Below are 22,151 nucleotides of genomic sequence, written 5' to 3' on the forward strand. Positions count from 1 at the left end.
AAGGGCAATATACTGTATGTGTATATTAAGACAGAAGAGAAAATATAAATACGTTTGTACTAGATATAGAAAGCAATAGACAGGCACCGAAGAGATTTAAGAAGAGGTATTGATAGAGATGTGTAAGTGTGATGTAAAGAAACCAAATGCAAATGAAGTAAAAAGGAATGGGAAATTAAGAAAATGAAACATTGGAGCTAGAAATGACAGAGCATAAAAGCATGCACTATGTCAACTTTCTGCAGATCTGGTGAAATCTAAGAGGAAACCTGAATAAATTACAGTGAGGCAAGATGTGTAGTAAATTATGAAGAATATTACATTGAATATACAAAACAAAAATCTGGTTACAGGAGGTTGTGGGCAGACGAGTAGTTGTGACCAAAGGGTTATACAGTGAGGGGAAATATTATCTAATCCCCTGCTGATTTTGTACATTTGCCCACTGATAAAGAAATGATCAGTCTATAATTTTAATGGTAGGTTTATTTTAACAGTGAGAGACAGAATAATAACAACAAATCCAGAAAAACACATTTCAAAAAAGTTATAAATTGATTTGCATTTTAATGAGTGAAATAAGTATTTGATTCCTTTGTAATACATGACAGAGTACTTGGTGGGAAAACTCTTCTTGGCAATCACAGAGGTCAGACATTTCTTGTAGTTGGCCACCAGGTTTGCACACATCTCAGGAGCGATTTTGTCCCACTCCTCTTTGCAGATCCTTTCCAAGTCATTAAGGTTTCGAGGCTGAAGTTTGGCAGCTCAAACCTTCAGCTCCCTCCACAGATTTTCTATGGGATTAAGGTCTGGAGAATGGCTAGGCCACTCCAGGACCTTAATGTGCTTCTTCTTGAGCCATTCCTTTGTTGCCTTGGCCGTGTGTTTTGGGTCACTGTTATGCTGGAATACCCATCCACGACCCATCTTCAATGCCCTGGCTAAGGGAAGGAGGTTCTCACCCAAGATTTGACGGTACGTGGTCCCATCCATCGTCCCTTTGATGCGATGAAATTGTCCTGTCCCCTTAGCAGAAAAACACCCCCAAAGCATAATGTTTCCACCTCCATGTTTGACAGTGGGGATGGTGTTCTTGGGTTCGTAGGTAGCATTCCTCCTCCTCTAAACATGGTGAATTGAGTTGATGCCAAAGAGCTCGATTTTGGTCTTATCTCATCGCAACACTTTCACTTAATTCTCCTCTGAATCATTCAGATGTTCATTGGCTAACTTCAGACGGGTCTGTGCATGTGCTTTCTTGAGCAGGGGGATCTTGCGGACACTGCAGAATTTTAGTCCTTCGTGGTGTAGTGTGTTACCTATTGTTTTCTTAGTGACTATGGTCCCAGATGCCTTGAGATCACTGACAAGATCCTCCCGTGTAATTCTGGGCTGATTCCTCACCGTTCTCATGATTGTTGAAACTCCACAAGGTGAGATCTTGCATGGAGCCCTAGACCAAGGGAGATTGACAGTTGTTTTATGTTTCTTCCATTTATGAATGATCGCACCAATTGTTCTCACCTTCTCACCAAGCTGCTTGGCAATAGTCTTGTAGCCCATTCCAGCCTTTTGTAGGTCTACAATTTTGTCCCTGACATCCTTGGACAGTTCTTTGGTCTTGTGCATGGTGGAGAGTTTGGAATCTGATTGATTGATTGCTTCTGTGGACAGGTGTCTCTTATACAGGTAACAGACTGAGATTAGGAGTACTCCCTTTAAGAGAGTGCTTCTAATTTCAGCTCCTTACCTGTATAAAAGACACCTGGGAGCCAGAAATCTTGCTGATTGATAGAGGATCGAATACTTATTTCACTCATTAAAATGCAAATCAATTTATAACTTTTTTGAAATGTGTTTTTCTGGATATTTGTGTTGTTATTCTGTCTCTCATTGTTAAACTTACCATTGAAATTATAGACTGATCATTTCTTTGTCAGTGGGCAAGCGTACAAAATCAGCAGGGGATCAAATATTTTTTCCCTTACTGTATTTTAAGAGTTCAAAGCAAGATATAAAAAGATAATGTAGTTGGATAAATAGTGATATAATAAATAATAACAGGATGGTTATTAATATTGACATTTCAAGTGAGATTGGAAATTGGAAAACGATTTAAAAGGATGGATTGGAAGAAATTGTATAGATACCTCCTGTTTCATGTTAAAGGTAAGGAAGATGAATGGTATAAGCTGTAGAACCAGAAGTTGGGAAGTACTGAGAATTCTTGGGTTTAAATCAAGATAATGCGCTGGAGTGCTAACTTGACAAATCTGAGCTGAAGTGTGAACCCCAGCCAGCATAACCAACTATGGATGATTTTGGAAATTGTAAATCAGCAATATAGATGAGTCTTTGACAATTTCTTCCATTTAAAATTTGCTTTTAAAAATTTATAATGAAAATTGGATTTGATTAAAGGTGCCATTTTATAACTTTTTAACAGGAGAGAAGCCTTTTATTTGTGAAATCTGTGGCAAAAGCTTCACCAGTCGCCCAAACATGAAGAGACATCGCAGAACTCACACAGGGGAGAAGCCATATCCGTGTGATGTGTGTGGCCAGCGATTTCGTTTCTCCAATATGCTTAAGGCACACAAGGAAAAGTGCTTCCGTGTTACCAGTCCTGTTCATGTGCCACCCTCTGCCCAGGTTTCACTTGCTACAACATCATCTGCCACCACTGCACCTTCTGTTGTGAACACACCAAATCCACTTGCCCCTACTGCAACAATCAATATGAATCCAGCGAGCACACTCCCTCCTCGCCCAATTGGCCATCCATATTCTCATCTGCATCTTCATTCACATCATCCACATCATCTTCCAGTTCCCGTCCCTCCAGTCCCTCATTTGCCTCCACCTCCTGCTCTATTTAAGAGTGAGCCTTTAAACCATAGGGGTCAAGGTGAGGACAGTTTTCTGCGACATCTAGCAGAAAAAAACAGTTCAGTGCAGCACCACTAACTGCTTTGTCTTCTGCCTGCCATTCTCCTGATCTTAAAAATCTGGAATTGTGCTCTTTCCTAAGAAAAGGTACCATTTTGGCCCAAGTAAATTTGCATTACTCTTGGTGATCATCCAGTTTAGGGGAGCCAATAGGACAGATTCCCAATTTGGCTTGCACGTTTTACTGTTGACTTTTATAAATTTCAAAAGGACTGAGAATTGTGGATTTTTTTTAATAATTTCATATCAGCAAATGAGGTATGCTTGCTTTTGTATCCTGGATTTTCTCCTCAAATTGGGGATGAGTCTGGTTTCCTTTGTACTAATCAGAAAAACTGTGAGACTAAATCCCAGAGCATTAATGATCACTGTGTATTGTTAATTTCTTTTCTGCTCTGTATGTGTGTGTGAGCGTGTTTGTGTGGGTGTGGGTGTGCTGGTTATGGAGCGAACCAGCCACATGATTGCAGAATATGAAGCATAGGAAAAACAACAACAATAGTAAACAGAATTTAATCTCATTTGAATAGTTCTCCTAACACACTCTTTATTTTATTATAAAAATTATTTTAGAGTTTTTGTATAGACCTATTTAGTAGCCTGTTTCTAAAATGAAATGTATTTCAAATAAGCGATGTAATTTTTTTCAGTGTAGCTGGACCTATGTTGTTACAATAGATAATTTTTATAATCATTCAAATGTGATTCTTTTAAGAAAAAAAGATGCAAATAGCTTCTATAGTAAAAATTATTCTTACATCTGTACTGCTCTGAAAAGGTGCTTTGAAGTGTAGAGGAAGAAGCCCAAGAAGTCTCTTGTAAAGCTGCCTCAGAAGTGGAGATAATTTCAGAACTTTATATAACTTATTTGTAAGGGGAGGGGGATTTTTACTGTGAGACATACCTTCTTTCCATGTCACTTGAGGGTGATTAGATAAGGACATTGAACTACTGTATGCCCAGAATGTTCACTTCTGTTATACTGAAGCATGAAGCATTTCAGAAAGGATTTCTCTTAGATAGAGTGAAAATTGCACATGAGGGACAGTCTCAACCAAATATGGTTTCAAACATAGTATGCTACCTTATCATGGGCATACCTTAGAATCTAGTTCATTATAGAGACATTTGTATAAGGTATAAGTTAACTTGGGACCGATTTGATGCTGCTTGTTTTTTCTTAAGTTTGTTAGATGATAAGGGAACTGTAAACGATGCGATTTAGTTGGCTCTGTAAAAATTAAACCTGAATTAGGCAAACTGGTGTGAAAGCCATTGTCATGTTGGCTGAAAAAATGTACATCATGGAATATGTGCATACACTAAAGTTGTGTAAAGGACAAATAGTACTGATTATAGAGGATTATGTCTTTCAGGTTTGACCATGTTCTACTTATAAATGGGAAAGAAATGTTGAATGTTAAGCAAGTTGATAATTGTGTTTTTCTCAGTCTCCAATGGCTCTAAATTGTGACAAATAGAATCATGGTAATTAACTTTGGATAAAGTACAGCACCATTTAAGGATCCACTTAGTACCTTAAGGAGAAGGCATAGAGATTCCTTTATAGTTGGAGTCTACATTTTTCTAAGTTTTAATTTTCGTGCTCAAGGACCATCATGCTGATTCCTAGGATATTGTTCTGCTTTTGAAAATTAGGCTTTAAGTCTAATTTAAAAGAGATATTCCTTGGATGAAACAGAAAGGCCTTGTTATTGCATTCCCTGAGGCTGCTGATTGTGTTTCCCCCTTTTATTAACGTTGCATTAAAAATAAAATAGCGGACTTTTCGGTATCTATTCATATTTGACTGAAAACGTCTTAACTCCTTTTTCTGAAAAAAAGTATTTTTAAAATGTTATGATAACACTTATGTTCCTTCTCCTTTTTTAGGCAGTAGAGCTAACTATAAAAAATAATATTTAACAGTTCACCACCATCTACTATCTTGATTGGTTTTATACATTCCATGTCATCTTGTAAAACAGCAGTTCTGTATAGAATTCCATAGGCCAGCAACATGGCCTGTAAAATCCACTGTTCCAAATTTAAAAGAAAAAGTCACACCTGATAAGTCAATTGTAATCCAATTTGCAAAAAGCATTTTTTTCAATAAATTTACAGTATTTGGCTGCTATTTATGAATCCTGCTGCTTGAGATGGTTGTATTTCTGTGCTGTCTGTTCTAAAAGTTAACATTCATTTCAGAGTGTGATCTACATAGAATGGGTAAAGGGAACCAGCAAAATGGGTCAAGCACCATTGAACTTTCTTCATTCTTGCATGGATGAATTTGCATCTATCCTATTGCAATACTTAAGGCTTCCTTGCAGAACTAATTTGGTTCAGTGCAATGTCATCCCTATATACAGATAAAAGTCATTAATGGGTATATGAACTGATAGAGGTCTACACTTTCGTCTTTATGCAATGCTCTTGTCCTCTTTTTATTTTTATTTCAAAAATATTTTCAAAATACAAACATTATAAATGTGTAGCAGTTCACATTCCATTCCAAAAAAATGCTTTGAAATCTGTGGGACATGAATGTGGCATTCTCTTTAACTCTTTAAAGCAGCTGCATATTTTCCTAGGAACACACAACTTTGGGGAATTAAATTGAAATGACTGCACAGCCCATGTGCAACAAATATTTAATCAACATACAAAATAGTCTTTATTAGATTTTGGATTTTGAAGTAGAATTATAATTTTGGAAGCCGCCTTACACTGGCAGGCTTTTATTCATAAGGTGTGAATGTTTTTGTGCTAAACTTTTAAAACAATTTCTGTTCATTTGATTGTGTAATAGCAATTTCATAGTGCTTTACAGTACTCTCTAAGCAGTTTACAGAGTCAGCATATGTTCCTAACAATCTGGGTCCTCATTTTACTGACCTAAGAAGAATGAAAGACTGAGTCAACCTTGAAACGGTCAGGATCGAGCTCCTGGCAGTGGGAATGCAGAATTAGCCTGCAATAATGCATTCTAATTACTGTACCACCATTGTTCTTTAAATCCATAATATTTTTCCTTTTACTGGAAATTTTACTATTTCCTTTTAGAGTTGCAAAGTACTTGTCTCTGCATTTTTATAATTTTGCACAATGATTTGTTTTGTTACTACCATAGTCTTGAAGCCATAGCATCTGATCATTGATATTTTACCATCAGGAACATGTTATAATTTCCCCATTTTTGGAGTATAATCATAATGAATAGAATGGTTTTGAGAAAACGATGTCTTTAATATTTACCCCAAAAGGCATGGTAACGGAGCATGGAACCAATTTTTGTACCAGGCCTGCTCAAGGACAGTGAGATTGCCAAAATCCATTTTCAACATTAGAGAGTTTTGATTTATCTTGTCAAGCACTTCATAAAATTGCAGTGAGTATTGAAGCTAAAGATGACATTGTGAGCTCTTTAGAGACACATACAATTTCAACATACGACAGTTATGAACTTCTATTAATTTTCTTCTTGCAAGTGACCATAATAAAAAGACATTCATTCTATTTGTTTTTATACTTGCATTTTAGTAATTAATCCCAAAGGAAAAATCTAAAGATCAACCAAGAACTCTGATTTGTTTAAAGGTTAATGAAATCTGATTGTTTTTAAGCTGCTGTAAAATTATTGATTTTAATAGTATGCAGCATATCTGACCACCCCAGCATGAATGTTCTCACCACAAAAATGATACTTAAACCAGCCTCTTGAAAGACTAGAAAAGGCAATTGCACAAACACAGTCAGAACTATTGTTCAGTTCATTTCATAACAGCAAAAACCATCAACTATTTTCTTTCCATTACTGTATAAGTAGCCCTCAAGTTACAATCATTCATTTAGTGACCATTCAAAGTTACAGTGGTGCTGAAAAATGTGATTTACAAACCAGTCCTTGCACTTATGACTGTTGCAGTATCTCTCTGGACATGTGATCCAAATTTGGGTATTTGGCAACCAATATATATATTTATGATGGTTGCAGCCTCCCAGAGTCAGGAGTTCACTATCTGCAGCCTTCCTACCCTTCTGAAATGAAAGTCAATGGAGGAAGCTGGATTCACTTAATCATGATTCACTTAACCACGGTAATCTACTTAAAGATCACAGCATAAAATTGGACGCAACACTTGAAAACCACCTCACGTATTGACAGAAATTCCCAATTGTGATCATTAATCAAGGACTACCTGATATTAAAATATGCTTGATTCGAGAATAAATGCCTTCCATTTTCCCCACATAGAATCAGTAATTCTGTAGTTTTATGCAGTTAAATTGTAAGTGATTCTTTTAAAAGATGTTTCATTAGACTGGCAACACAAGTATTGTGTTGTTAAATATCATGTATGATTTGAAGATTTAATGAAGTGGTTGGGTTTAATTTTAATTTTGCAATGAGTGGAATGGTAAGGAGTATTCCTTTGCTGATTTGCCTTAGTGCAGTGGTGGCGAACCTATGGCACGTGTGCCAGAGGCGGCACTCAGAGCCCTCTCTATGGGCACGCGCGCCATGTCCCGGAGATAGCAACCATTCCTCTTCAACCAGCCGCCCGCTAATTCGCCGAGGTCCCACATGGCTGGATACATCCCAGCACCTGTGCTCTTGCTGGCTCTGTGTGCAGGGGCCAATGGTGTCAGGCAGCAGCCACCCCGGCCCCTGCCTCACCTTGCCCCGCAGGATGAGCCTCCTGCCCACCACCCCACCTGCCAGAGACCCCCTGGATCTCCCCCAACCCTGCCCGGCCCCACAGGCGTCCCTCCCCACGAGCAACATCGAGGTGATCATACCCACCCAATCTGCCATGACCACCACGCCCACCCAGTGGGCCACGCCCACCTGGCACCCAGCAATAAATAAGTGGGTTTTGGGTTGCAGTTTGGGCACTCGGTCTCTAAAGGGTTCGCCATCACTGCCTTAGCGGAATGTTTAACATTCATTGGGAGCTCCATTCTCCAGAAACCTAGAACAATGGAAACAACAAAAGAAATTAAACTGTCGAAACTGTTTTCTCTCATATCCTTCTTTCCCTCACCTTGTAAAGTTGATTTGAAACCTATTTTTATATTTAACAGTCAACTTAGATTCTTGAATAAGAATGTTTGAATGAATGTATGATCTTAACAGTTTGATTTTCAGGATGGCAACAGATGGCACTTTAATAAGTTGAAGAACAGATTGGAAAGGTGAGTTAACAATGGCATGTTACAATTTGTAACTGTATTGTAGCATAAATAGATCATGTGCATGCTTAAAAGGAGAAATGTACAGTGTTCTGAGGTAGGTACGGTTTTTTGCATAAGTAAAAAATTTAACATAAATGTCAGCTTACATGTTAGCTACTGCTGCAAACAAATTTGCAAAAATTAGAAACTGTTTGCTATGCTGTTTTCTGACATGAAGTCTCTTTGCTTTGGCAGGTCTGCTATGTACTGCTGAATACATTCCCTGTTCTTCCTTCTAGTCCTCCATATATCTCCCTAAAAATAAATAAAGTGTAAATATAATTTTACAAACTTAGAAAATAGAGCATTTTTTTCACGCCATAGTTTTTATGAGTTTCTATATGAAAAATACTTTTTTGAACTTAGTTATTTGCATCTTGACAGAACATTTCTATAGAGATCTTAATTAAATATGTATTCTATAGCAAGACTAACTGTTAAGTGAAATTGAATAAGTAAAATTAACAGTCATAGTCTGTTGGACATACGTAATATTTCTTTTTGCTCAAAGTTAATATACTTAGCTTTTTGCTAATAATGGTATTTTCTGTTCTGACAGGCTGCATTAGATGCTAAAGTACCCTTACCAGTGTTAATCTTGCATGCAAACGAAAATTTGATATCCATGAAACCCCCTAAAAATAAAAACTATTCAAAGGCACAATTACAACAACAAAAACTTGCTAGGTAGCAAGTGAGCATGATTGCTTGAGTACTTTTGTTCATTTTAATTTTCGTTGTATTAACTATGCTGTACTCCCTTGAATCATTTGACTCTTGATGGCTGCATGAACATATTCATATAGTTTTGTTTGACAATGAATACTGAAATGGCTTGCCATTGTCTTTTCATTCTGTTAATTGCCACTTTGCAGAGATTTGCAATATTGCTACAATGTTATTAGGAGGACAAATCATTTCAGAAAGTAGAGGTGGCCGTTGAGAAGGCACATCACTGAAGTCTCATAAGAGTGTCTCAGTGAGGAGACCTGGAGTGTGTCTGCCATGTTAGAATATGTGTATGGGGCAGGTACTTTAAGGAATAGGCACTCCCATTAATAATCTGCAATTAGGGGTTGAGTAGCATCTTAAATTGCATCTGAAAGCCTATGTGGAGTAGGTGCAGCTTGTGGAGTGGAAATGTCATGTGGCCATAACAGGAAATACCCATAACTACCTACACAACTACATACTGGATTATCTTCAAGAGAGTTTCATTGGGGGTGGAAGGTTGGACTACATAGATAATTTTTATTATTTTTTTCTGGGATGGACAAGAGTATATGGAATATTAGTGTGTTGCCTTTTCCCTGAAAAGGATGCTGTCCTGTTGTTGACTTGAAAGTGTTATATGTATAAATGCTGCATGTAATCTGTATGTTTGGTAAGATGTTTGTGTTCTGTTTGGCACTACTAAAACCTGGAGCAAAGAGACCATCTTAATCCCTACTGGAAAAGAATATTTAATAACTTACATGCAAATTTAATCGCATTTAAAGCAGTAAGAAAAAAGATCCATTTATGAAACAGTTTTTGAAATGAGACAAAGGACCTTCTTGTATGTGAAAACTAAAACGGAATTTATGGTTTTCTGGGACTGCACATTGTACCTCTGTCTTTTGTCCGTCTATTATAGGGGCCCCTTCCTGTTTCCCAGTTTCACTCTTCCCCCTTGGATCTTTTTCCACCAATGTTCTTGCTGATATATTTCAAATGCTATGAAAATTAAATATTGAATTATTTTTGTTGAATTACATAATCACAGCTGTTTTATAATGTATGCAACTCTTGGTATAATTGTTCTTGGAGCTTAGCTGAGACATTTTGACCTGCAAAAGAAATTGCTGGTTTGTGCAATTTGTTCTTTTATTCTTTATTCTTAATGATAAATATGCAGACATAGGCACACACTGTGAGGGGCCAAGCAGTTCTGCCACTCTGATATTAATTAAATTCTAGCTGTCTTTACATTTAAGTCAGATATTCCAACACCATTTCTTGATTATTTTTGAACTTCAGCTAACAAAACAGTTGCAAGTTGATGTGTCATTTTTTCCCCCCTCTATGCTGGGAGCAGCTTACTTTCTACACAAAAGGTTCTTTTTGCCTTTTGTCTTTTTCTTGTAAAATGTGTAGCTGAAAGCTTGCTGGGATAGAATTAAGGTAATCTACTGTTTGAACATTCTGCTGCAAGGGAATGCAAGAGTAGGGAATGGCAACTAGGCAGAAGAGATAAGATCTGTGCTTTGTTTTACTACAATGCTAGCTTTCTTTCACCATTTTTATATAAATTTAAATTCTAAATTCCATGACAGTATGTTTTTCTATCCAGAGGAGCAAATGCTCATAAAATATAACTGCCATTTTCCCCCAAAAAAGCTAGTTATTATTTTTCCTCCTAAAAATTAAATTAGCATTGCTTTGCATACTTTATTTTTTTCCAGAAGTGCCCATATGCCCATATGTCTCTATATTTTTATATTTTAAAGCTTAGTTTGGACACAAATAACATGATTGTAGACATAAGATAATCATGGATCATTATGGCTCTTGACTTTGCTGTGTTTTGAAACATTGAAATCTAAATTATTAAAAGGTTTGCTTTTTTCAGGTATATCAGGGGTAGGCAACCTTGGCTCTGGCTCAGGAATTCTGGGAGTTGAAGTCCACGAGTCATAAAAGAGCCAAGGTTGCCTATCCCTGAGTTATATCATCGACCACAACTGGACAATCTAAGCAGTTAAGCTGCATTTGACTTTGTCTTGAACAGATAAAAATGTAACAGGAGTTTTCTGTAATTCATACCAGGAAGCCATTTAGTTTAACATTCTGTTTCCCACAATGGCTCTCCATTTGGCTGAAGGAAATTCATACACAAATCACTAAAGATTAGCTCTGCCGTTCTATTGTATTCAAAGGCCTATTGGTTCCACAGATTGTGTAACTCAGAACAAGTTAAACGAATCAGTGAAGGAAAAATAACTGCTGTATGTTCAGAATCTCACTTTTTAGTAAAAACTTCAACAAGGAACCCTAACTAATTTGTAGATATATATGAAGATCTTTAGCATTGCCAGATAACAAGAAAAGCTAGAGTGCAAAAGGTAATTTTTCTTAGTGAAGCTCTTTGTATATCCATTTGTGATGCAAGTGTTATTTCTTACATTGCTATTACAGACCCAGGATGGTATCTATTATCATGCGCTATGTTAGACCAGAGTGTTACTAATTTGTGGATCCTAACTGACCAGTTGATGCTGAGAAATATTCTGTGCTGCCTTTGGTAATTGAGATAAATATTTGAAATTCCCACCAACTGCATGTCAGTGAGCAAACTGTTGGTACAGTCAGTATCTTAGACCTTGTCATATTGAAGCTGTAAATAAAGCACAGTTTGTACACAATTCAAGATAAAAGATTCCAACCTTTACCTAAAAACTTTGTATAGTAGGAGGGGAGAATAAAACCAGATAGTGTGATGGCAGTTGGAGGAATTGCAACAATTATGAAAACAAAACTCTGTAATTGAAAAATAATTGTAACATTCTGTAATTTAGGTAGAAACCTAAATCTGGTATCTGTACTCTTGTTTTCAAATTGCCTGTGTTTGCTTTCACTTTTTAATGCAAATTTATTTATCAAAATTGTGCAAGAGAAAATAGTTATGTAGAATGCAATTTATCTGCTCCTCATATTTTTGAATCAGTCATACTGCTGCTATAAGAGCAATTTAAAAATAGGATTGCAAAACCAAGAACATAGTTTTTGCATTCAACAAATTCTCTTCATCCAAAATCAAGGCATAAAGTTACTCTCTTGCATTGCATTATTAAACTTGCCCATTTTTGTTTTGTAACATTTCATACCTAATATTAATAAGCAATTGTGTCATCCTTTAATAAACTTTTATTGTTTATCTTCTGAGGAAAAAATAATGTTTCTCGTATATACTCAAATTATCTACTTTGTACCTAATATTTGAGTTGGGTTGCTTTATTAATGAAATGGGCAGCATATAAATTTAATAAATAAAATATTAATCTTTTGAAAATTGTATGAATAATTTTACTGTCTGAATATGCTCTGAAAACTGTAACTTGACACACCCCACACCCCTAGAACTGAAATCTATTAAATAGATGGACTGCTTTTATTTAAAATACCAAAATGTTCCTTGTTTTAAATTGTAGTTCAGTTCAGAATACTGAAAGCCAGCCGGGTGACTTTGGACCAGATTCTCTCTCTCTCTCTCAGCACAACCTATCTCACAGGGTTGTTGTTGTGGGGAAAATAAGAGGAAATAGGTGTATTGAATATGTTCAGTGGCTGAGTTAATTGTAAAAATAAATAAAACAAATAAAACAATTTAAAAATTAATTTTTTGAACTGCAGCCATCCAAAATGAAAGTTACATGGAGAAGCTGAAAAAATTTCATTCCAGTTTGTCCAGTGCTTCATCTATCACATTAATGGCAATACTAGTATTGTCTACCAGCAAAAAGCTAAAAAAAAAAACAACAACTGATAGCATATTGAAATTTTAAAAATCCAGTTTGTGGATATGTTCCTTGACGTCAAGCTGAATGAGGTCTCATGTCAAATCCTCTGCTCAGTGCACAAATTCAAATTAAAAGTTCCCTGCAGGTGACTGGTACCCTCCAGTAGGGAACCCACCACATTTCTAAATAATTTAGTTCATTAGTGGGTTCATTAATTCTGAAGGCTTTTTAAAAACAATACTCATTGAAATTAGCCTTACAGTCAATATAACACTATTAATTCATATTTTCCATTCTGAGTAGCAGACAATATCCTGTAGAGTAACACTGTTGTCATACCCTTCCTTACATTTGCCCAAGGCTAAACATACCAAGGTCCTTAAACCCTGCTTCCAAAGACTTAACTTCACTACCCTTTCTTGAACCATTTCTAATTTCTCTGTTTCTTGAAATGTGGTATTCAACACTGAATATAACAGCCTTATACTTGTCTCCTTTTTTCTGTTTTAGCTTCTTTCTCTATCCAATCATTATTTTGGAATGTATTTCTGTCATCTAGGGTCTCAGATATAATCCCACCTGGTTTATGACATCTGCAAGTATGAAAAGCATTCCATCCATCTCTTTAAGTAATCAAATCCTTTATTACAGTTGATGACCAAGATGTAGGTACAACTCAGTAGAAATATTGTAGGGGGAAAGGGGAATGGGATAAAATAGCCAATTTACACAAAAAGAAGGCAGAAAAAAAGGAGAAAAGTAAAAGTTGCAGGAAAGAACAGGAGTGCCAGATCATATTTAAAACATGTAAGGCAGCAAAAATTGGAAGAAATGCTTAACTGAAGTATTTACAAAGCCATATTGTTGTGTGACAGCCTAGTAGAGTAGTAATTAATACAAATGTTTGAACACAGAGAACAAAGGATTGAACTTATAAAGCCCCTTGCTCAATACCTTAGTTTAATTTGATCAGAAAACAAAGCTAGCTGTGTTTACACTTCATTATATGTCATCAAGCCTACATTTAAATAGCTTCCCAAAATACCAAATGCTTTAATGAAATCAGAGGGAATATCAGAGTTCACAAATGTGACCTCAACTCACTACAAAGTCATAATCAAGCTGGCCACCAAACATCCAAATTGTAATAATGTGACTAATGCAACAGCAGGAACTCTGTGGAGCCATCATAAATTTCTCTCATTTGGCATTGTAGTAATTCTGAGTGATTGCTGAATAAATGGTTTCAACCCAAGGACCGACTATAGTTAAAATGAGATAAAGTTAATGTAGCAAAATTTATTCCTGACAAATTCATGTCTAGAAATCACTACATTGTTTTCTGCATATCTACTTTTCCTAGATATTTAGAAATGTCAGTTCAATATTTTCATGACAGATTATTCTTTCAAAAAGTAGTTTTGTTGTACAATTGCTGCAGATGGAATTTGCACCTCACACCAAAGTAAAATGCCTTGCTTGTTTTTATGGTACCAAATACACTTGCAGATAAACTGAAAATTGTAGGTGTTAGAATCCACCTTAAAAATTGGGGTCAGCTTATCCAGAGATGGGCTTATCTGTAAGTGTATATGGCAGTACTTTTTAAAAATACACATATACAGTATGTAATTAATATCTGTCTGAAAAATCTGACAAGTCAATTAACCTTATCAAATATAAAAAACAAATACAAAAGTACAAAAAAATACAAAGAAAATAATAGGACGTTTATAACAAGTCATCACCCCTACAGATAATCCCAATCTGATTTGTCCTCTTCAAAATGTCCTTTGACATAAAGAGTGCAGTTTTATTAGTAATTTGCAGGTTCATTCTCTGCAAAAAGTAAGGGTTTTTCCCGGTGCCCCAATATTTTTTAGTTTTTAAGCAAGATTCTAAGAGTACAGTTTGTAATCAACAAGAATATATCCAATGTCTTTAGTGGCTGGTACTCCACAAATGGAGTCTTTCTTCAAATGGAGCTCCATGCTCCCATGTCTCGCCATCGAGTTCAGATGTTTGAGGTGAGCTTTACGAAAAGCTTTTCTGAAATGGTGAGGCATGTAGATTATTAAATATTTTTTTCTGAGAGGCTGATTTGTGATGACCCAGCCACTTCAAAGACTGGACATAACATGCTGCAATATCATTTTGGGCAATCACATTAATAATTCTTCGTTTTAAAGCTTCTTTGGCCTTTAAGAAGAATCCATATTGAGAAATGACATTTGAAAGTTGGGTGGCCTAAGTGTGAGATTGCATATTGTGCAATTGCTCTTCAAAACAGTTTGGATGATCTGGGTTCCCTGGATAGGATATTCGGCCAGTAATTAAATAGTTGAATTATTAAATGGCTTTGTACAAGGGAGTATGCCCCTTACTGCAGGGACTGGTGTAAACTCATTCATCCCCAAGATACAGTTCAGAAAAGTAGATTGTATCTGTTCCAATAAGGGGGCGTTTATATATCCCCACAGTTCTGCACCATATGTGAGCATTGCGACTGTTTTGCTGTTTTATATCTTTAAGAATTACAGAACTATAGCTATAGTTGGTGAGCTGTAGTTGGTGAGCTGTCTTATGCAAGTGGCACAGACTGCAACCCTTTAAAAACTCTTCTTAAAATGTGGGAGCAGAAGCCGGTTTCTGTGAAACCAAGTACTAAGTATCGATAAGATTTGACTTGATTTATGTTCCGAATATAGGCAACAATAATAACTGGTACTCTTCTGAAAACAACTACCTTAGTTTTGGATTTATAACAGAATTAAAGAGTTGGAAGGGACCTTGGAGGTCTTCTAGTCCAACCCGCTGCTTAGGTAGGAAACCCTATTCCAGGGGTCCCTAACCCCCGGTCTATTGACCAATACTGGGCCGCAGCATGCCAGCAACCGGTCGACACAACACAAGCAAAGCCCCATCCACGAGATGCAGGCAGCACACAAAACCACGCACTCTCTGGTCTGCAAAAAAAAAAACCTCTCTCCACAGAACCGGTCCCTGGTGCCCAAAAGGTTGGGGACCTCTGCCCTGTACCATTTCAGACAAATGGTTCAGTTTCTGAAAAACCTCCAGGGTTGGAGCACCACAACTTCTGGAAGCAAGTTTTTCCACTGGTTAATTCTTTTCACTGTCAGGAAATTTCTCCTTAGTTCTAGGTTGGTTGTCTCCTTGATTAGTTTCAATTCATTGCTTCTTGTCCTGCCTTCAGGTGCTTTGGAGAACAGCTTGACTCCCTCTTCTTTGTGGCAGTCCCTGAGATATTGGAACACTGCTATCATGTCACCCCTAGTCCTTCTCTTCATTAAACTAGACCAGTGGTTCTCAACCTGTGGGTCGGGACCCCATTTGGGGTCGATCGACCATTTCACGGGGGTCGCCAAGCAAGGCTGTCCACCATTTTTTTTGTCCGCCATTTTTTCCGCCTTTTCCGGCAGGTGCCTTACCTCCCTTGGGCTGGGCCAGCTGGTGGTTGGCCTGCTCCGTCTCTGCCACTTGCCAGCTACACCTCGGCCGGTGCAGGGGGCGGAACCATGCATGCACGGCGCTCCCGGGCAGGGAAAGTCCTTGACTTACGACCGGTTGGGTAGTCCCCGACTTACGACCGGTTTAGTCCTCGACTTACGACCGGTTTAGTCCTCGACTTATGACCGGTTCAGTCCTCGACTTACGACCGGTTGGGGTCACGGCATTAAAAAGGTTGAGAACCACTGAACTAGACATACCCAAATCCTGCAACTGTTCTTATACTGTAATCTTCTTTGTTGCTCTTCTCTGTACTCTTTCGAGAGTCTCAACATCTTTTTTACATCATGGCAACCAAAACTGGATGCAGTATTCCAAGTGTGGCCTTACCAAGTCATTATAAAGTAGTTTAAAGATCACTTCATGTGATCTTCAGATAGCTGAGCACACAGTAGATACTAAAGCTGCATAGCAGTCTCCTCATGCCTACTTGGTTGTATGTCATCAGTGCCAGGTTATCTGTATAAAGCAGAATATTAATTTTAGGCATATACATAGAGGAAAGAAACTTTGGGATGTCATTAATATACAGGCTAAACAAAATGGGAGCCAGTATACACCCTTGTCTGACTCCTTTATTTGGTACTAATTTTTCCTGTTAGGGATCTATGTGTTCCTGCCGGTATCCTTAGGCATAAGTTTTAATACTTTGATTAAGAAGAAGAGTCTGGGATCCATTCTCAAGTCCAGAGTAGTTCCTGCTTACTGAATCAAATGCTGCTCTGAGGCTTATAAAAGTTATAAAAAGTTGTATCCCTTTAACTGCATATTTTTTCTGTTAGATAGCATAAAATGAAGCAGTTATCAAAAGTGGAGCCACCCAACGCTTTCCTTGGGACCAAACCTTTTTCAGTTATCCAGCCCTGAATTTTATATAAAAGATATTTGGTCTTCAGTTTGGCTAATTAGGATAATTGTCTATAATTTGAAAAATCGCCCTTATTACCCTTTTTTTGTCAAAGGGGACCAGAATAGAGAGCTCCCAACCAGTTGGAATTTGGCAGGAATTATTTATGTAGGTAAATAAATCCTCAGGCAACAAAGCTCACCAGTCAATGTGACATTTAAATAATTAAAGGGTAGAAGAAGATCTTACACAGGAGCTTATTGGACTTCAGTGTCTGGATGAGTCCACTAGTCACCCTTTAGTCACCAAATACCATAGTGAAGTGGAGCTACAGACCTCCTGTTGATCATTTTGTGGGTCTTCCAGTCCAGCAGTCCTCACCCTTTCTGGCACTGGGGACCAGTTTTGTGGAAAACAATTTTTCCACGGACTGGGACGGGGGATGGTTATGCCCACAATCTAGATCCCATTTGTGCACAGATGAAATTTTACTCATCTGCCTCTTGCGTGGCCCAGTTCCTAACAGGCCATGGACCACACTGGTCCCCAGCCCGCGGGTTGGGAGCTCTTGCTGTAGTCCACGGCAGTGAATTATTAACTGTAATATTCCTCCTGCATGGTGGCAGTTATAGGGATGCCCAAGGAGAACCTGCATTCCTGCAATAGCCCTGCAACTGAATGTCAGAAAAAGACTCTTCGGTTGCTAACCCTAACCAGAGACAGGACAAGTGATGAGGCGTCTTGCACTTGATAGTCTTCTGTACTCTTGTCTAAATGCTACCGTAGTATGGCAGCATGATTTTTATTTGATGCATATTTCCATACTGAAAGCATAGCTAGCTTTAATCTTTTTCTCAGGGAATGACATTTTTATTTGGGGGGCATTTTCAGTTTTCTTAATTCTACATTTAGGTTTTTATAGGCTATAAGCACAGAGCTGACATCTGTGCAAGGTGAGGTAACTTTTTGCCATAGTCAGGGCTTGCTTAGATTTCAGTCCAAGCTCTCACATCCACTCTGTTCCACTTTATCCTTCTGTCCTGGTGGGCCTCTAGATAAAATGAGACCCATCTATCAATTGTAGTGCAGGGTCTGAGGTCTGAGTGCTCACAGAAATTAACAGCAACTTGTTGGTCACCATCCTCTCTTACATAAATCTGGAAGTCTGAGAAAATGGTCACATTACTGTTGGAGACACATACTTAATGTAAAATATTACATGATTTCTCAGTGGTAGTAAAGGGAAATACAAAACTTTGGTCTTTGCCTCCTAAGATTTGCAAGTTACACTTGTATACTAGGTTTAACAACTAGTATGCAACATTATTTCCTTTCTGGCCCTTAAACGACCATAAAGGTAATAGGAAATGAAATTTGAGGATGTTACTAATATTTAGAACAGAAGGCTCCAACTTCACATTAAAATCTCCCAAATGATTGTAAATATGTTTGGAGTTTGGGGATATAGCTCTATCAGAGTTTGCTCCGAATTCACCCATATGTCAGGGGAGTAAATTGTAGACATTTGTAGGGATATATACACATTTAACAACACAATCACAGAGGTCATATATTGGAATTTAACAGCTAAGCAAAAAGATGAGGGGGCATCTGTGGTCTTTTCTGTGTCCTTCCATCCCAGTTTTTCCATGATCAATATGGCCAGACCCCCTTTCAGTGCCAGTGTGACCCAGGACTTACAACCAGGCATTGAGATTTGCTAACCATGTGTCTTGTACTGTGATCAGGCCAAAATTGGACAGAAATTCAGGTAGATCACATAGTTTGTTCTTCCATCTGCTAGATTCCATGTTAATATACAAATCATATCATTAATCATACCTGTAGGAGATCAGGAAGAGGAGCTAATTGGGGGTGGATTGTTTCAAGGCTGAGGCAGAACTGAACTCATAGTCTCATGAGCCTTAATCACTAAACCAAACTTGCTCTTAATAAATCAAAGTTTATCAGAAGTTTGGTAAATTAGTATAACTCTTTTTGCAACCCTTTTGAGAGGATATTTCACTAATCCAGCCAAAGGTTCTGTTGCTAAACATGTTAACAGGAAAATTCCTTTTCTCGGTATTTCATCTTGCTCACTATTAGCAGTGCTGAAAATAAATGAATCAGCTGTGCTTTTAGAGTTTCATTAGAAACCTTCTCTCGTGACTTTGCGGGATTATCTGAGTTGCTTCTTGTCAGGTCCAACTCTCAAGGCTATTTGTAGTGGACAGCTTATCATTCGTAGAATCTAGAGGGTGATCTTCAACTTGCTTAGATGGGTGGGGAAAGTGAGCATATTTTATTACCCTGAAACATACATATTGGGAATATTTGAAATGTGCCAAGAAATGGTTTCATCATAAGCACAATGCTAGGTATTGTAGAGCATTTGAACGTCAGCAAAATTTTTAGTTTCCCTTTTTAGAGGGTAACCATTCTTCTACTGAAGGTCTTTCAGATGTGAGGTAGACAGCAGAGAAGTCAGTTGAATTAAGGATAAAATAATAGCTCTTTTTATATTCCCAACAGCCTCTGTTAACTCTATTACTATATTTATGTGGGGCCACCTGGTTAGTTTGAAGGATTCACGTACTCCCAATTCACTTCTCTCTCTTCTTACCACACAGTAATTGGTGATGTTCTCTCCTATTGCTGTTTAAGTGGCCGATTGAGTGACTTTTGTTAATGAATGCAGCCTGCTCTCTGCTGATATTAGTTGGTACCCCCATAAATGCAGTCAGTTTGTTGAAATGTTTTTTTAATAATTTTATTTATAACATAAAATATGAAAATACAAAAGCAGATAGTAGGGGACAACAATAGGAAAAGGGAAAATGAAAAAGTGTGGAGAATGGGAGGGGAAGAAACAAAAGGCATTGACTTCCGACTCCCTTTGTTGCAGTAAAATAAGATGTTAAGATTAAATCTCAACTTTTTACATTTCTATAGTAGTATGAACTAGCCATTTATGTATCAACAAATCAGTCTAATCAGTAAAACCCAAAATCATAGTATCATTTTTTTCCACCTCAAGCAGAAACAAAACTACATATATTGTTTTCTTTTATCAAAACAAGTCAATTTAGCCATCTCTGCTAATTCCATGAGCTTTTGTAACCATTTGTCCATGGTGGGAGTCAAAGCTTCCTTCCATTTTTGTGCATAGTGCATTCTTGCTGCCTTCACCATATAATAATAATAATAATAGTAATAGTAATAGTAATAATAATAATAATAATAATAATAATAATAATAATAATAATAATAATAATAATAATAATAATAATAATAAAAAAGTTGGAAGGGACCTTGGAGGTCATCGATATAGAATAGAATAGAATAGAATAGAATAGAATAGAATAGAATAGAATAGAATAGAATAGAATAGAACAGGAAGGGACCTTGGAGATTTTCTAGTCCAGCCCCCTGCTCAAGCAGGAAAACCTATACCGTCTCAGACAGGTGAATGTCTAGTCTCTTCTTAAAAATCTCCAGTGATGGAGCACCCACGATTTCTGGGGGTAAGCTTTCTGCTGGTTGATTGAATCAGAGTTCCAATTTTTTTTCCCAATTCTCTTTGCATTAGACACAGAAGGAAAGTTTATTGAAATGTTTCTGAATAAAAGCCTCAAAAGACTTTTAAGAAAGCCACACTGTTGTTTATTGCTGTTAAATAGTCAAAGATAGTACAGTCTATGCTGTTTAAAGGCATTGTTTTGATATAAAATGTGTGGCACTTTTTGTGGAATCTTGTGCCAACAACATAATGTACATTAACTTAAAAAATCAAAATACCATGAAAAATGCAAGTTGGTTTATCTGCAGGGGGTGCATTTTTCATAGTACATTGCTTAAAATTTTGAGCATTGATTTATTCATGGATGGGCTTATAGGTGAGTAAATATGGTACATTAATGTGTGGCTTAGTGTGAGTGGGAACACAATTGTGAATAAACCATAGTTGGTATAACTGAAACCAGAGTTGGTATGTATTGCAAACCATGGTTTGTGAATACACATGTTTTGAAGTGGTTTTCTTGCTTAATCCTGGTTAGATTTGTGTCTCTAAACACATATCTGCAAAGCAAGTGTAGGGTGTTTTTTTTAAAAAAAAATTGATAAGCAAACTGCCTGTTTTCCTTATATATTGGACTGATTCTGGCTAATTTGACAAATCATGGTAAAACTTGGGATTTATATGTATCCCAAAGCTTTTTGGAAGCTCTCACCAGTGGTTCAGTACTAAATGTGCCCATGGAGATTCTCAGTCATCCAGGTCATGGTTGTCCCAAAAGTGCTTTTTCAAAAGGCAACTGGACTTTGTTTTTCCCTGAAGACATTTTGCTTCTCATCCAAGAAATTGCTTCAGTTCAGTTCAGTTCTGAACTGAAGAAGCTTCATGGATGAGAAGCAAAATGTCTTCAAGGAAAAACAAAGTCCAGTTGCCTTTTGAAAAAGCATCTTTGAAACAGTATTCCAGTATTTTGGTGGCGCATTGCGGTACTGCAGGCTAAACTCACCGTTCACTCCAGGAGTTTGATTCTGAGCGGCTCAAGGTTGACTCAGCCTTCCAGCCTTCCGAGGTCAGTAAAATGAGGACCCAGATGGTTGGGGGCAACATGCTGACTCTGTAAACGGCTTAGAAAGGGCTGTAAAGCACTATGTAGTGGCATATAAGTCTGTGTGTTGTTGCTATTTTTATTTAGGATAATGATTAGATTTTTAAAGGTGTGTTATTTTCACATCAGGGTAGTTTGATGAAAATTTGGCAAATATAGGTCCAAATGTCATTTTTCTATTCTTCTTCTAGAAAAATTATGCTGAAACTAGAGTGAAATTACTGTATCGTATATAACTTGTAAGAACATGGAATAAACACTTTTTAAAGTCTGAAAATGTGTAGCAAGCAAGTTTATTACAGGAATGCATAGCCAGCTGAAGAAAAAACAGAATTTCCCTTAAAAGAGCATACTTTAGGCATTCTTCATGTAATTTCTTAAAAGATCTAAAACTTTTCCTCCAGGCAAAAATAGTCTTTGTAAAGCCCACACCCTGGACTTTAACGATCTGTTTCCCTTTATCTC

At 37.2% G+C, this 22,151-nt stretch overlaps 1 protein-coding gene across 1 annotated transcript in view; it reads left to right on the forward strand.

Moving 5' to 3' along the window:
• Positions 1–5,089, forward strand: part of ZNF652 (zinc finger protein 652) — a 32,964-nt gene extending 27,875 nt beyond the window's left edge. Inside the window, exon 5 of the mRNA XM_015810424.2 lies at positions 2,450–5,089. Within this exon, the coding sequence (XP_015665910.1) occupies positions 2,450–2,970 (521 nt within the window). The 3' untranslated portion in view covers positions 2,971–5,089. The remainder of the gene's footprint in view (positions 1–2,449) is intronic.
• Positions 5,090–22,151: the final 17,062 nt, after the last annotated feature.

This window comes from Protobothrops mucrosquamatus, unplaced genomic scaffold (genome assembly GCF_001527695.2).
Source record: "Protobothrops mucrosquamatus isolate PMUCROS unplaced genomic scaffold, P.Mucros_1.0 scaffold10, whole genome shotgun sequence".
NCBI classification, from domain to species: domain Eukaryota; kingdom Metazoa; phylum Chordata; class Lepidosauria; order Squamata; family Viperidae; genus Protobothrops; species Protobothrops mucrosquamatus.